Raw genomic sequence first — 16,584 nt, forward strand, 5'->3', positions numbered from 1 at the left:
CTTTCCTCTCTTTTGTGTCCTAATAGGGCACACAAATAACTGGGGTGATTTTTTTCTACAATTGTTTTTAGTGATCTCATTGACTTGACAGGTTATTTATATATCAAGGGTAGGGAACATATGGCTCGGGAGCCATATGTGGCTCTTTTGATGAGTGCATATGGCTCTCTGCTCAACTGTGAGGTAAAAATGTGGAAGTTGTTGATGAGAGAGCTGAGTCCCGAATGCATCTAACACATTTTTAATCACATTTTTTTTCATACGATCTTTCTACATTCATACTCTCATTGGTACTCATTGATTAGCAATAACTTGATAATGGTATTTCCAAAGAATTCAGACTTTTTATACTTTAGAAGATGTGTGAATTCACACATTTCAGGTATTTTTACTTTCAAATTCTTAGTATGGCTTTCAATGAATAACATTTGAAAATATGATTTGTTTATGGCTCTCTCTGTCAAAAAGGTTTCCCGACCACTGTTATATATAAAAAGCCCTTTTGATGGTGTAAGATGTCAACAAAGAGAGCATTCACAGCCATTCCTCTTAGTTTCAATGAATTGGGCATCTGGCATTGTAAGTGAGTTAAATAATATGGAACAAAGAAATATAGTTAATATATATGCCCACCGATTCAGGGTGTCCCCCACCTCTGGCACAGAGTCAGCTGGGATAAGCTCCAGCACCCCTCCACGACCCTAATGAGGATAAAAGCGCTTCAGAAACTTTGATGAAACATAACCATTAAAAAAATCTTTTGTTTTTACAACCTCTTGGTGCACGCGGTCGGTAAAATAACAAACTGGTCCCCAGAACAGGCTGCTCACAATTGACTGGTTTATTAAATCACCATCCAAATGACTGCACTGATTTGAGAACAGATAAAAAAATAATAACATGATTGAAAAAGAATAAAACAGTAAGGCTTTTTCTCTCTATTAAGATAATCATTGAGAATTTAGCACAAAATTGATGTAAAAATAAATAACCATTGCAGTGTAAGGTGCTGTGGGTGCGTGCATGACACCAAGTTCAGTGTATACGTGTGTGTGTGTGTGTGTGTGTGTGTGTGTTTGTTTTGGGCTCATCATGTTAGTAGCTCATTAAAAATCATTCAATACATAACAGTAAAAACAATCACAATTTTAGTGTTAGTTTTCCACTCCCCTTTCGCGCTGAGCAATTAGCTTAGTCACTTCTTTTCATACCGATAAAAATAAAGATTTACAAAAAAAGAAAAAAAGATGTTCTTCATCACAGCGTTCGGAAATGTACAATTGCAGTAGGATAGCGGTAACACATTTAAAAGCTTAGCGTCACGATTTCTGCTATTTTGCTAAGATTTGAAATCCAAAAGGGTTCATTTGATCCAACCAAATAAATCATGGTTATTCGTACATTACGGCCTTCACAGCTCAATACGTTACGTCAAAGGGAGCCTCGGTAACGCAAATCCTTTTCCTTTAAAGAAAACTAAAAGGAACTAAAAATCAAACAATGTGGTCAAGTTTAAGGAAAATACTTGTTTTCAGTTTTTTTAAAGCAATAAAAAAACGACTCATCTCTCTTTCGATCAGGATTTTGATGGCAAAATCGCCTTTTTTGCTAAATAAGTTTAATAAACGCAAAAGCTAGCCTCACTTTTGGTCCTTTGCAAGAAAGCTTTGAGTAGACAAACTAATAAAAGCAATTAAAATCTTTCGTAAACATGCAATCAGCCTTTTCGATCTTAACCTGTCTCACCTTTCGTGAGCAACTGATCACCAGGCTTGTGAACTGCAATCTAAAAAAAAAAATGGCGCTTGTAACATTTTGTTCTCCACATCAAAAAGGCAGTATGGTAAAAGATGGCAAATATTTGAGAAAACCTTTCAGTTGGTATGAGTCAAATTATTTGTGGGTTTGATGTTTTGTTAAAGCTCCAAATTCTACTCACAATTCCGTTTTTGAGGATTAATAGTGTGTTGTGTGTTTTCAATGGCGGCGGCGTTCTACCTTCAGACAACGGCGAAGCATTTCAATCGTCTCCTTCATCCTTTTGAGAGACAAAGATGGCATCAATGTTTATAAAAACGTTAAATGCTTCGTTCAAGGCGCGGAAATGACAAAGCTGACAGAGAGAAGGGGGAGCGGTTGAAACAAAAAGGAATACAGAGAGTAGCCACATGATCAGTTTTCAGAAATAAATATTTCTCATCTGCTTGTTTTTAAAGCCATTCTTCCTCTGACCAGGGGGGGCACCCAGGGAAGGTTTGAAGTTTGAACCATGTGGGAGTTCCATCTATGTGAAGTTCTGGAGAGGCTGGCTGACCCGCATGCATGCCCAGTAGAAGGCTCGTGCCAAGGTCACCAACACTAGAAGCAGTAGAACGGCCCATGAGGCGTAGATGCCGGGATAAGTCTCAGCCTTCAGCCACGTGCTGGCCTGAAAAAAAGAGGAGTGAAATTCGTTTAGAAACACTATGGGTAAACGCATGAAAAGAATGTGACGACGTCGTGTCCAAAAACAACTTAAAGTTATCATTTTGTTTGTTATTTCTAGAGGATTTACGGAGTGTGCCATTTTGACTCGAAACAGACGTTTAGTCAGTTTTGCAAAGGTCCAACAACACCAACAACAACAATTTATTTATATATTTATTCATGTATTTATTCATTAACTTATTACCTATCTATTTATGTCTAAAATGCCTTTGCTATTTCTGTATCCTCACCCTCTTGCTACTGTGACAACAAAATTTCCCGAATACGGAATGAGTAAAGTTATCCAATCCAATCTAAAAGTCCATCTTCTGTTCCACATGCATTTTTTGGTACGCGTGGAGTTCCATTCTGAGTGATTCTGAGTACAATTAGACCACCACTCAAATTCCACTAGCTGATGAAACCAAGCACAAGACATATGTTTTGGATCTTGAAGCGAGGATTATGCAGATGATTTAAAAGCACATTTAGATGAGAGTTTTGTCTGCTTATATGCAAGTTAAAGCTACATCATCACTGCAACATGGGGTGAATGTCAACTACAACTCAAGTCAATTTTGTGATCAAGTAGCTCCCTCACATGGCCATCAATAGCAATGCTTTGAATTATTGTTCATTTGTTAAGGGGGCTTCTGTTACTAAGGGGTCAAAACCTCTTCAAAATGGGTAAAAACTTACATTTTAAGGTGCTAACCTTTTATCAGGTTATATTTAGTTGCACTAAAATGTGGTGGTGATTTTACATTTTTGCTGATGAGATAATTGTAATGTTCTTAAAATAATGTCCAAATAAGTTTGAATGCAGATTACGTCACAATGTAAAACCAATAAGTGTATAATCTCAAATTTAAACGCCCATCTATTTTAATTACTCACAATCAGACCAGCAGTTGAGATACAGAACAGCAAGCAGAGCAAGAAACACCACAAGCTCCGCCTCCTTGGATACCGCTGACCAATGGAAGAGCTGCAAGGGTCACAAAGAAATTGAGGATGCTTGCCAAAATCTTCCATTAATTATAATGGAATACAATTCTTGCTGAAGGACTGCAATGACAAAGAAAGGATGTTATCTGTGCAAAACAGTTGTTTGGAAAGTGCACAAAAACCATTATCGACAATTTTTTTTTAACCACGGTCAAAAATAAGGTTGCCTTATTGATAAGCAATTGTATTTGTTCCAAATTTGAAACAAATAAAAGGCAAAGGGATACAAGAAAGATAGTAAATACAGGTCTGCAACTAACTTTAGGGGGGGGAGAATTCTACAAATATTGGGAGCGGAAAATTGAAATAAATGATGCTAAAATATGGTCAAAAAAGCACAAAAATAAAAGACAACTCACACTTTCCTGCAGTGTGGGCATCTGGCCAGCGTGCGATCTGTGAACTCTGTCCACTGCAAGCATAAAACATCAAAAAAAATTGAAGACGATTGACGGTTTCTACTTTTCTTGATTATATCATTCATTTTTTTTCAACCCAATTAATTAAATGATGTTTTTGTAAGCCAACCACTCAAGACTTTCGATGCTATGGGCACTTGCCATGTGTGAATGATGCAAATGTGTCATGTTAAATACAATTAAAAAAGAGGTTTATAATGGAGCAAGAACAAGTACTTTCTTCTTCTTCATTTGTATGTTCAGCACAGGTAGGTTTATCGGCCCATTGGTGACAAGTAGATCAGCGCAACAGCACCCCAGGCACAGATTAGAACTCATGTTTCCCACCCGGACAAGCCGAAGCCCACTGAATGCTAAGCATGTTCAACAGAGGAGGTGTTTCATTACCTCCACCAAGGAACAATTTACTTTGGCTCACTCATTTGCTTTAACAACATTGGGGACAAAAATGTGTTCTGCAGTTATTTTTTGGAATGTTGTGCTTTACATTGCCTTATTGAGCTAATCTTTAAAAAATGTATATGTTAAAATTACAAAACATTTTAAGTGTCATGTCATGCATGTTAGAAATGATAAATTTGAAAATAGTAAAGTTACAATTTTATTTATATTTATTTTTTTTAATATATCTTACCATTTTCCAGTTTAATATTTCAGGATATTGTACTAAAACGTGTCAAAGTTTAAATGAATAAATATTTAGAATTAATATTTTAATGTATATAGTATTTCCCATAACCATTTAAAATACACACTTCTAAAGTTTAATTTATTATATACATTTAAACAAAACATTATCTTCAATGGGCTTTTTACATCCTTTCAATAATATACATACAATTTAAAATTAAAATAAATAAAAAATAGTCCCAAGTAACATGTTAATGTTACTGTTAATAATAGAACTAATACTAAAGAGATAGTAACATTAGCTTGAGTTCAGACTTTGGTGTCCCACTAACTAGGACGAGTTTGAAATGAGAGTTAATGTTACTGTTAATAATAGAACTAAAACTAAAGAGATAGTAACATTAGCTTGAGTTCAGACTTTGGTGTCCCACTAACTAGGACGAGTTTGAAATGAGACATGACTACTGACATACCAGGAAAGTGTTACTGCAGTGCCCGCAGGAGACACGGGCGCCGGCTGGCTGGGGATCAGGACTGGCTGGACCAGGATGAACCGGACCCAAGTTGATTATCCGCTTACTTAAATCATACACAAAAACAAGCAATGACTAATCAGGAACAAACATGAACAATGTACATCTGAACCCATACAGATAAAAATCTAAATATATAGTAGTATAAGAGTATTCTAGTATTTTTAGTTTCTCTTACTCTCACAGTATTACTGTCACATCCACACTCAGTTACTCTTTCATTCTCAAAAAATGAGTAATGCAAGTACCAGTACGGCCTGGGACAAGCGATCCGCTGAGAGGTGACTTTGCAAATGAGCAGACAGTTACAGGGACAGCGCACATACTTTTTCCCGGCTGGTGCGTTCTTGATGGGCTGCATAGAGGAGCAAAAAAGAATTCCTCACTTCACATGGAATCACAGCTAACATGCAAAATAAAAGTGCAAGAGAGCAAAATGGGGCGGGGCCGGTGTTTGTCTCGCAGAAGCTATACAGCGATGGTCTGTTTTAAATGCAATGAAAATTGGAATTAAAATGAAAATATTCAACAGCTGACATAAATGCTTCGATATACTACACCTCTTAGTATTGTCCAAAGTACATCATTTAACGGGGTGGCTGTTTTTTATTTATCAATCAGAATCTAACCATTTAATGCCATTTTACTGACTTGCTCATCTATTATGTTTGTATGTCGGGATGGATGAAGGCCATGTATAAATAAATACATTTAAAAAATAATAAAAATTAAAGAATAAGCATTAATCATATTCTGTTATCAAAACCCTTCCCTCAATTTTACTGTTGGATTTTTAGTTTGAGTTGGTCACTGATGGTGTAGTGGTTCATTCACCTGACTGAGATGTGGGCAGCGTGGGATCAATTCCCAGTCAAATGGTTGGCTGTGTCTGTGTGTGCCCTACGACTGACTGGCGACCAGTTTAGGGTGTAGTCTGCCTTTCCTCTGAGGTCAGCTGGGATAGGCTCCAGCCCCAACCCTGACAAGGTTAAGCATTGTTAAAAATGAATAGTTTGAGTTACTAGAAAAAAGGGGGCGCTGACACTCTTACACTTGATGTTTGATATTTTTTTAACAAGTCTAATTTCAAAATTTAAGAGAAAATGAAAAATATTGTAGGTAGAGAGTAGACAGCAATATGAGAAATAATGTAAACTTCTTTATGAATGACTGGCAGTTAACGATAAAACGCTCCTGCAAACATGTAAACGACGACAACTAGTAGAAAGCCCCAAAACACTCCCCGAGTGTTAGTACATACGGTGGCCTCGTTGCAGACGCCGCACTTGACCACGTGCTGATGGATTTTGCCCTCCACCGAGATGAGACTCTGGCAGACCCGGCAGCTTATAACGGGCGCACTGCCGCTCTCCGGCGAGGTGAGTGGCGAATATGGAGGTGGATCCTCACCTAGCAGAACTGACGGCTGTGTGGGACTTGGGAAAGGTGGGAAGCCTGAAAGGGGAAACAAAAGCAATTAACAAAATAACAATTCAACTCCATTTTACTTCTTCTAAAATAATTATGATCCCCTTTCGTCTCTGGTTCTAACAACACAGCTTGGTTCTTAGAACATTACACCATTTATTGTAGGAAATTTTCTCGCCGAGTAATTGATACTATAAATAACATGAATTTCTCCATTTTAAGGGAAAACTTCCCTAATATTTCACATCATTTTTGTTTAAGACGAATAAGGCACAGTTTTGTAAAAATACTGCAACACAAGGCAGAAAACAAGATAGACAAAACAAAGGTTTGCACAATTGTATTGAAAAAAAAGAAAGTCTCCATTCCCATAACAACTGACCTGTTTATGATTAACAAGCTAATAAGATTTGGTCTCGAGTTCTGCTTTCTGAAAGCAGCTTTTGCAAGCAAAACACTTCTGGAATGCTGAATGGGTGATCCAATGAACTAGGATGGAGACGTTAAAAATGCTTTCGATACATATTGCCATGTTATTTTTGTATGGGAATATGCTGAAATATTTTAATTTTAACATTTTATGTGGCAAATCACAAGTGCATGGGCCTCACAGCTCTGGGCTTCTGGGTTCAAATCAAGGTGGCATCCACCATTGTGGAGTGTGCATGTTCTCCCGGGCCTGCGTGGGTTTCCTTAGGGTACTCCAGTTTCCTCCCACATTCCAAAAACATGCATGGGTGAGGGTGCATGGTTGTGCCCTGCAATCGGCTGGTCACCGACTCAGGGTGTCTCCTGCCTCTGGGCCCAGAGTCAGCTGGGATAGGCTCCAGTACCCCACACGACCCCTAGTGACCCTGGTGATTCTCAAACTGTACCCCATCAAAACAACACACACTTGTTTTGTTCTCTTCTAATTAAGCTAGGTTAAGCTCTTAAAATACGACGACAATATTATAAATAAGTCGCAGCTAAATCGTGGAGGTAATAAGCTACAGAGCTGACGTTTACTGAGCCTTTAAAAGCAGCTTTAAACCAGCAAACATTTGTGGAATGCTTATCGGGAATTCAACTAGCAACACTACGGATTAATTGTCCGGCTACATATTATTTTTTAAATTACTGTTTTTCTTTCTTCTAGTGAGTGATCATTCTTTCAATTTGGTATAAACATGAGCTTTACGCACGTATTGACCAGACATGTGAACGCAACACCCCAGAAATCAGCTTCTTCTAATTGATCAGAAAACTGCTTTAACCCGCCTTCTTTTCCGGTTGGGCACACGAACTGTCAATCAAAACAAGTGTTTCTCGATTTTGCTCAACAGTGAACCAACACAGTTAGCTTAATTGCGTTCGAGTTTAAGCTACAATACGTAGTACTTAAAAAGCAACCACAGTATATAGCATTTTTATACTAAGTCCATTTGCCATGACAATGACAAGACTTCAATTTGAGTTAACAGGTAGTGTGAGATGACAACATGAATTAGATCACGCGCTACTACAAGTGAGCAATTAGCTGGTTAGCCGCAGTGATGCGTTCAGGGTTTTACAGAACATAGAATCCAATACACTCATTCTGCCCGATAGCTGTCAGCTGACATCCTCTCCTATTATACAAACAAGCAAGACGGACCGGTTCTATTTCACTGACAGCGTTGAGCTAGCTGCTAGCATCCGGCTAGTTGAGGCGGAGATTTGTGAGCGCGAACACACAGCATCCACCTACCCTGCGGCTTGCTGCCTACACCATAGGGCGCTGCACCGGGTGACAGGCCACCGTTGCCGCTGCCCAGAGCGCCATCGCCCAGATCTGACAGGAGCGGGGACCTCTCGCCGTCCGCCATGCCGAGAGAAAGAGAGAGAGAGCCTGCCAGGCACGAAGGGAGGGGAGGGGAAGGCGAAAGAAGCGCTTGCTTACGCGAGCTTGGGCTGTATTGTTGTGTCGGAAACGCCACTGTCACATGACCACGCTACCGCTGCTGCGGGAACATAACGCGTGCGCATACGCAGAAATCCTCATGACTGCTCCTTGGGTTGTCTTTTTTTGTTTTGTTTTTAAAATCTATATATGTGAAATTGTTTATCTGAGCTTCCCGGATCTTACTAGACATTTTATGAGAATAACTGTTCAAGATAAGTATTTACTATTAGACAATTTGAGCAAAAAGCTGCATATATTGTATGTGACTGTAAATATATCATTCTCAAGGAAAAAATATCTTTCAGAATAAGGCTATGAATATATATTTGTTAATTTTGGACGAACAATATATTTGTGGTTGAGAATATTTCAATTTTTAAACAATGAAAACGTTTCATACTGTGATGCATGTTAAATTGAAAAGTATGCAAGTAAAAAGTATTTAATGTATGTATGTTTATTGGCATTAAAGTATTTTTGAAAAGCAAACTATGTAATGTGGAATATATCTCTATATACACATATATAATAAATCCCATTAAATAAAGCGTTTGCCTTTCCTAACTCCATCTCAGTTCTTATCATAGCATATTCTTAGCATAAGCCAGTACTGTATAGTATAAATTATAGTAGTATAGTAAGTATGTAATTTGCCGAATACGGTATGAATAAATTATCCAATCCAATAGTATATATGTATAATTTAGTGTAATTTTGATTTTGAGAAATTGCAACATGCATCCACTAGGTGGCTCTAAAACGCTTAAAAAGAAGCCAGGCGTCGTGTAAATAAAACGTTGTTAGTTTCAAGTTCGCAGCGTCCACTCAGCTTTTGGCATGGAAGCACACAGCAACAAAAGCGCACTTGTGGGCTAAACTGGCACAGACCACCTGCAGCCCTTCCCAAAAAAGACTAGAATAACATAATGACAGCCTTGTTTGCAAAGGAAATGATGCGCTTCCTGTCGGGTGGATAAAAACACATACGTGGGCGTAGGTGCCCACACACCTATTCAAACGGCCAGTGATTTTCTGTTCAAAACGCTTCACCAAACTGTTTTATTTTGGTGATAAGTGAGGAAAAGGGATGTGGGGGAAAGTAGAAAACAGCTTGACAACTCTACAAACACGCTTGCTAAAACACAACAGCAAAGTAAAAGTATTAAAAAAAACTGATATTAGCCGGCATATATAAAATACACAAAAAACCTCGTTTGCTTTCTTTGACGGTGATAGACGTCCAATCCATTTCAAATGGGAGAGGTTGGCAAAATATATTTGATGTCTAAAGGCAGTGAGCATTCAGACACTCGTAACAGTAAATGAATTGGAACATTGCAAAATTCCTGGTATTAAACAATTTCTTCTTTTGACAGCCGAATCCAGCAAAAATACTGAATCAGGGCCACAACTACATTTTTTCCCTTTTGTTTGTTTTTATGCAGGGCTAAAATTCCTGCACGTCTCAAATAAAATGTCTGGTATTCATCATTTTCTTTTTACGCATCCTGTTAAATCCCTTTATCATTATAAAAAAAGATCCACCTTTTATTTGGCTTTTAGACAGAGCACCTACATATAAACTTGCAGTAAACTATTATTATTTTTTTCCTTTTCTACAGAAAGCCTGCCAAATATCAGTGTCAAAACAGAAAGAATCATCATTTATTTTGGACGTACCTTGTGCCCAGATGCTGCCAAATTCTTACTTTGGCATTCCTACACTGGTTTAATCTTTTTTTACAGGGACAACCTGCAAAAATATCTGTAACAGCGCCATAACATAGCAGACTTTGCCTTTTACGCAGAGATTGTGCAAAATTCCTGAATCAGAGCTATAGTAGCACACAAATATCCACCTCTGTCATTAACACACAAGACAATGGGAGCGACACTAATGCGATTGCGTGGACTTTCACACACTCACTAAGTTTACAATCAATACACACAAAAAAAAAGAGTCGTTAAGACAGAAACAGTTAAGGTGAGGGAGGTAAGAGTTTTGCAGTTTCCCTTTTCACAACATTGCCAACCAACCTTCCATTACGGGTCTGAGAGAGCAGCAGGCGGGGAAATTACTGGGTTGACTTGACATCCTAACAATTTTTGGGTGTTGGTGCCATTAAAAGAGAAAAGTGACATTGGAAAGATGTGGAAATGGCAGCATGAAAGGTGGTTTCACGCCCAATTTTCCCTAGAAAAGACAGTTGATGCACTTGACTGCTTTGCTGCCGTAATCAACGCACTCGGGCCCAATGCATTGGCAGCAAGCATTGTGAAACCAGCGGTATTTGGATCCGCCCATTGACTCGCAGTACTGTTTGCATTGACGGATGGACACGCAGTCGTCGAAGTAAACCACAGTGCACATGCTCTCTGTGGACATATAGAAGGGGGAACAACAGATCAAAAAGATGGAATTAATTTTAAAAAATGGCTGAATTTACAATTAAGAAGCCTAAAATAAAAAGAGAACAAGGCTAGATACACCTTAATGACTCATAAATCATCTTCAAGGCCCTGGCAAATACTTTCAAGCTTCATACTAATTAAGTCATTCTTCCTTAATATGACATAATAAACACAATGCCCCATATTTTTTGCATGAAAATGTATTACTATCTATGCAAACAAAATAGTAAATTAAAGGGAGTTACCATATTTTTCGGACTATATACACCACACTCAAAACCCTTTAGTTTTTACTAAAATTGACAGTCCACCTTATATGAATTTTAGTTGTGCTTTATAACCTATTTTGCTGGTACATAACTGTATTTTAGAGCTCTCGTTAAGTACAATAATACATAAATTAAATAACAATTTATAAACGTAGTACGTTCTAGAGCGGTAACTGTCAAGTCAATGTTAGAATGGGAAAAAACAAAAAACAAAGTTCACCTTGCGCATCATAGCTGGCGTGAATGCTGTTGGTGGGCACTGACACGTTTTGATGCGGGCCATCCAGCGACTCCAGGAAGGACACCAGATTCTCATGGTGGGAAAGCTCCTCAGCCACAGGGAAGGAGACCACCATCATGTTGACAGGTGCATCACCCTCTGTGAGGGCACGGAAGAGTGATGGGATTGGTCGGTGCAACTCCTCCACTGTGCTCTTGGATGTGGCTGGAGAGTCGCTGTAGTTCTTGGGGTTGCACATCCCTCCAGGAATGAGGAAAAAGTTACAAATTTATTGATCATTATTGCCTCAATTATGTACAATTCAGGGTTGGTTCTTAAAAAGCATATAAACAGAAAATTGGATTTTAATCGACATCTCCAAATTTCAATCATAACTAGAAATACAGTATCTCAATTCCTTTTTCAAAATGTTTAAACTTTTTATTTATTCAATGTTACATATGTATTTTTTATAACTTACTTTTACTTAAGTTTATTCTAATGTACTGTAACCTAAATCACTTGTTTACTTTGGGCAATGTCATTTTTTTTGTTGCTATTTTTTTTAAATGAAGCAATAAATGAACATATGTAGAATTTAACATAATTTTACTGTACTGTAATCCATTCATTGCATGGTGGGTGCTGTGGAATTAATTCTTGATGTCTCACCTACGCAGTCGCAGCACTCCTCCCACAGGTTGCCCAAGCACAACATGCATTCCTTGCAGCATGAGCAATTGCCGTCAATGGGGCGACACTGGCACAGCTCCTGGACACAAAATGAATGCCTTGGCTCACGTGACATAGCAAAGGCAATTGGAAAATACATCGTTGATGAAATGATTTGTTTGCATTCAGGGGTTGGGCGAGTTTAAAATTGAGATTGAAAATATAGCTCTTCTGATCAGCTGTGTCATATTTAATCAACCATATGCATATGCGGTTATATGGGCTATTATTGCCCAAAAACAGCATTTTTATTTTGAAATCATTAACAGCTCCCAATCTTCTCAAGCCGGCTTACTATTCAAGGTCCATATGATTTACAGTCCAATTTTATTACAGCTTTATTTTAAAATTGAATTCTCCACAATAGCCCAAAAGGTCAGTGTTGACTTTGATTTTGACAATTGCCACTCAGTTTTCTTAGAGCGCTTCATCAATTCAGTTGGAAAGTGCAGCTCAAGCTCATCAGTATTCTACATGGAGAACTAAACGCTGGCCGTTTCCACTCCTCCTCTGTGTCGAGTCATTACTCTGAACTCCCGTCGACGCGAGGTTGAGGGGTCGCGTTTGTGTATGTAGTCTAACAAGGGGGAGGGGACGTCTACTCGCATTGACTTAAGCTTTTTTTCAATGTCAAGATGCTTCAGTTTGTGCCTCAGCTACATTTCCCAATTGTGCTCTTTTAGTATTGTAATTTTGAATGGTCACTTTGAAAATGAGCCTAAGGTTTCTCTCTCCTCTCTTTGCTTGGATTTATTGTGTTTTGATTCCTCAACCTTTTGCCAATATGGAAAATGACTTTGACTTCTGCATGAGGAAAAGTGAGCGGGCAAGGGAGTGGAAAGTGCAGCCATGTTCTGCTCTCCAGGTGTCCCCCGCTCCCTCTCACTTCTCCCCCCCCCATCCCTCATAGCGGTGACCTTGACTCGGAGGAATGTGCTCTCCATTCTGCCTCGGGTAAGAACTCAAGCAAAAGGAGGAGGTGAGGGGGGTAAGGGGTGCACTTTGGGGGTGTTGAAAACTTCTGGATGGTTCCCCAGTTTTTATAACCTGCCTTTTTAAATAATGGATTCGGGCTTGTCGCAGTTTTTGTCATCAAATTAAAGTAAAAAATTGGTGGAAAATCCCCCAGTAGGTTTCACATTTGAAAGGTACAGCTATGACACTGGGTGGGGTAAAGCCATATTTCAGAATAAAAAACAATACTGTATGTTGGCAAAGAAAATGAGAGCATAATGTTGGTGGATTGTCATTAATTTTCTGAATTGCTTATCCTCACAAGGGTCGCGGGTGGTGCTAGAGCATATCCCAGGTAACTATGGGCACCAGGCAGTGGCCATCTAATTGCAGGGTACAAGGAGATGGACAACCATTTAAGCTCACACTTATACCTTGGGGCAATTTAGGGTGCTCAAGCAGCCAAGCCTGGATGCTTTTGGGATATGGGAGAGAACCAAAGTACCCGGAGAAAACCCAGGCAAGCCCGTGGCGAACATGCAAAACTCCACACAGTAAGAGCACTTGGGTGGTGGGGAATTCATCGTAAATATAATCGTAATAAAATGGTCTGGCTGTTAGGAAATCGAACAGATTCCCTACAAATGAAAGCTGATGTTATTAATGTATCTAAAGTACAACACACAGCCATTGAGCGGTCGCTTTGCGACAGCAAGCAAGTTGGTTGGCGAGGTTGCAGAAGCTGGTGCGACCACAGATGAGTCATTGGGCAGGAGAAAAAACAAAAAAAAAGCCACCTGGGAGCAGCGAGGGAAAGGAGACTGGCAGATGTTTGGGTTTGAAAATAAAGTGAAACCAGGCGGAAAGAGAGAAGCTGATCGCAAAAAAAAATCACTGCTTGCTGACTCATTTAATTTACCCTTTACAAGGCATTAATTTAACTCATTGGCTGCTATTGTCAACGCTATGCCTCCAATCCATTTTGACCGGAAAAATCCGACATTTTAGACAATGCAATCATTTAAATTATATTAAGTTCTGTTTTTATTTAATTAAAAAATGGTCTAATTCTTGAAAAAAGACCTAAGTGGATTGCTGTTTGTTTTATTATTATTGTATGCCTTCTTGCAATTCCCTATATATATTCTAACCTGACTTGTATACCAAATGTTAAAATTATGTCCTATTTAATCTAAAATACTGTTGCCCAGATTTAAGACAGAGACCAGGTCTTTCTTTGAGGTTAAGTTTTTTTTTCCATTACCAAAAATAGGTACTTTCCCTCTATAGGGTTACCATCAAACCCAATGCAGCTGCCAACTCTGTTTAACAGGCAAACATTTACTCTCCTTCAAGGTAATACATTTAAATATGTCATAACATACAGCAGGCCCAATCATAAGGACAAGAACTCTCTGAGACACTCACATCTACACTGAAGGAACAAAAAAACATGATCATCCAGAAACTAGAACATGCTCTCCTTCATGCTCACACATTTCTCCAAGACAAGACCTGTTAAACACATTAAGCTCTGATGCACCCAGTTATCTCTCACACCATCAACCCTCAGACACTCTTAACATTCATCTAAACTTTCTTGTCCACTCTGTCACAAACACATACTTTCCCCCTCACTCTCACATAGTTACACTAGCAGAATACTAACAGCATCCAAATTGGAAGTGACAGGTGGCGGCAAGCCAAGCAAACAGCTCATGCGGGAACATCACGTCATCTCATTTCACTCGTTGCCCCAATCACGCGCTGGAGTTTAGCACGCACACGCATAGACCAACGAAGGCATCAGACACAGATGTGGCATGTAGGAAGTGACGCCTCGAGGAGGCCAAGGTGGGGTTGAAAACCAATCCCTCCCTCCACATTCCGTCTCAAACTACCAACATGGACGGCAGATGTTGGCAGCCGAACGGGACTCGGCATTCTGAGACACATTGGCCAATTATAATATGAGCTCTAAGGATTGTTATGCCCAATGCAACTGTGATGACATGGAAACAGGAGCTTCTTATAGACTCCTGCCTTTTATTGAGTAAGAACAACACACCTGTGACTCACCTCCTCTTTACCTGTTGTGTTGAAAGCAATTGTAAGTAACTTGTGCCAGATAATGGAGAACTCCACTCTGATTTCTATGTTAAAAGGGCCAACATTTACCTGGATGAGGCACTTGCTGACATCGCTGGCACACAGAGCTTTGTTGCAGCCGGAGGAGAGGGTTAGCGTCGAGAGCAAGAAGAGGAATGAAACAATGGCGGAGGGACGGATCAGCTGACCGGGCCTCATCCTGGCGGCTCACCGGCAGACGAATGAAATACCCGTGGCAGCCAAACGCCACAGATATACACGAAGATCTACATAACGTTTAAAGGGATAGAAACAGACACATCAATCAAACTGTAGGGTCCCTGAAGGTAGCACTAGACATAACATTACATACTAAGTCAGTGTTCCACTGTGTTAAAAAAAATCAAATCTCTTACTAGCCATTTGCACTTAATTTTCACTTGGGAAAATGAAATTAGCAATAATACATAAATCTGTAATTTGCCAAGATATTTTAAGAAATTATTGGATGTCATGCACTTTTATTATTGTTGGACGTCATGCAGTTTTAAGCGATATGCTGTCAGTTTTAAGTAATACAATGTATACTGTTAATTCTCTTATATCAAATATTAAAAATGCAGTAAGTTTTTTTTATTTTTCAACCGATTTCAAAATCTTTCTGTCGATGTAGTATTATTTCCAGTTTTTTTTTCTGGTCACAAGCCAAATTAAAGTAACAATCATAGCGGAATGAGAGAAGAGGACAACAACAACACATCTGGCAACATCAGCTTCAGCCTCGAGTCTTTGCACGCAAACATGTTCTTTTACTTTTTTCCAACATCTTTTTTCCCCACTCACAAATGATTGAAGCCCAAAAACTCAAGTTTTGTCACCCCAAAAAGTGCGCTCGCGATGAGGCTGGAAAACGGCAAAAACTCACCAGGCAGAACGCGCTGAGAAATTCTTTCTTTAAAGTTCGGTTCGGACCGTGTGTGTGCGTGTGGGCTAATGCGGGGCGTCAGTCACGGCGAGGACAAGCCTTAAAGGAACACGCTCCATTTTGGCCCTCGTCTTCCAGTCATGACCTCGCCAAAGACGAGCATAAAGAGGGGCGCCTGAGGCACTTCAGAATGTCACTGATAGGCGAACCCCATTTTGTGACGAGTCGGAACTCAAAACAACACTGTTGATGTTGCGTCCCCCGCTTTTTTTTTGTCCTCGGGCGCCCCACTTTGACGTCACACCACCTGCCGGGCTTCTCAAGTCCACTTTCGATGACGTGAAGTTAACATTTGCTATAACTATCCTAGTTCAAATTTGATTTCATTGAAAATCTACTAATTATTTAAAGCAAATGTTCACATTTTATTATGACTACAAAATTTGCAATGCACGACTAGCTGTGTATTTTGTCATGTATAAACATTTTATATTTGTTTGATAATTAGTGCAATAACAATGGGCCATGTGCGCCGTCTGCGGGACAAAATAGGTATTACAATCTAAGTCGAAAGCC

The 16,584-nt window shown here is 39.3% G+C and overlaps 2 protein-coding genes across 3 annotated transcripts; both read right to left on the reverse strand.

The window, feature by feature from the left end:
• Window positions 1–826: 826 nt before the first annotated feature.
• On the reverse strand, window positions 827–8,473 carry pip4p1a (phosphatidylinositol-4,5-bisphosphate 4-phosphatase 1a). The gene is made up of 7 exons (XM_077724274.1): window positions 8,214–8,473; window positions 6,318–6,511; window positions 5,305–5,411; window positions 4,997–5,102; window positions 3,834–3,886; window positions 3,364–3,454; window positions 827–2,428 (listed from the first exon to the last, which is right to left on the reverse strand). The coding sequence occupies exons 1-7, from the start codon at window positions 8,329–8,331 to the stop codon at window positions 2,285–2,287; spliced, it is 813 nt and encodes a 270-aa protein (XP_077580400.1). The 5' UTR covers window positions 8,332–8,473; the 3' UTR covers window positions 827–2,284.
• A 975-nt stretch (window positions 8,474–9,448) lies between these two features.
• Window positions 9,449–16,305, reverse strand: twsg1a (twisted gastrulation BMP signaling modulator 1a). 2 transcript variants are annotated; one of them, XM_077724276.1, is made up of 5 exons: window positions 16,009–16,305; window positions 15,174–15,370; window positions 11,982–12,081; window positions 11,310–11,570; window positions 9,449–10,784 (listed from the first exon to the last, which is right to left on the reverse strand). In XM_077724276.1, the coding sequence occupies exons 2-5, from the start codon at window positions 15,300–15,302 to the stop codon at window positions 10,603–10,605; spliced, it is 672 nt and encodes a 223-aa protein (XP_077580402.1). In that variant the 5' UTR covers window positions 15,303–15,370; window positions 16,009–16,305; the 3' UTR covers window positions 9,449–10,602. The 2 variants fall into 2 exon arrangements, with proteins under 2 accessions (XP_077580402.1, XP_077580403.1); XM_077724277.1 differs by lacking the exon at window positions 16,009–16,305 and adding an exon at window positions 15,927–16,001.
• Between the last annotated feature and the right edge of the window lie 279 nt (window positions 16,306–16,584).

Source organism: Stigmatopora nigra, chromosome 9 (genome assembly GCF_051989575.1).
Source record: "Stigmatopora nigra isolate UIUO_SnigA chromosome 9, RoL_Snig_1.1, whole genome shotgun sequence".
Taxonomy (NCBI): Eukaryota; Metazoa; Chordata; class Actinopteri; order Syngnathiformes; family Syngnathidae; genus Stigmatopora; species Stigmatopora nigra.

Excerpts from the sequence above, each read along its gene's own strand:
- pip4p1a (XM_077724274.1), bottom strand. The coding sequence starts at position 8,331 with ATGGCGGACGGCGAGAGGTCCCCGCTCCTGTCAGATCTGGGCGATGGC. Across the intron at positions 5,103-5,304 it reads GCTTGTCCCAGGCCGTACTG|TAAGCGGATAATCAACTTGG; the intron begins GTACTTGCATTA and ends GTATGATTTAAG. Across the intron at positions 3,887-4,996 it reads ACTGCAGTAACACTTTCCTG|TGGACAGAGTTCACAGATCG; the intron begins GTATGTCAGTAG and ends TTATGCTTGCAG.
- twsg1a (XM_077724276.1), bottom strand. The coding sequence starts at position 15,302 with ATGAGGCCCGGTCAGCTGATCCGTCCCTCCGCCATTGTTTCATTCCTC. Across the intron at positions 11,571-11,981 it reads GGAGTGCTGCGACTGCGTAG|GGATGTGCAACCCCAAGAAC; the intron begins GTGAGACATCAA and ends TCATTCCTGGAG. Across the intron at positions 10,785-11,309 it reads CGCCAGCTATGATGCGCAAG|AGAGCATGTGCACTGTGGTT; the intron begins GTGAACTTTGTT and ends ATATGTCCACAG.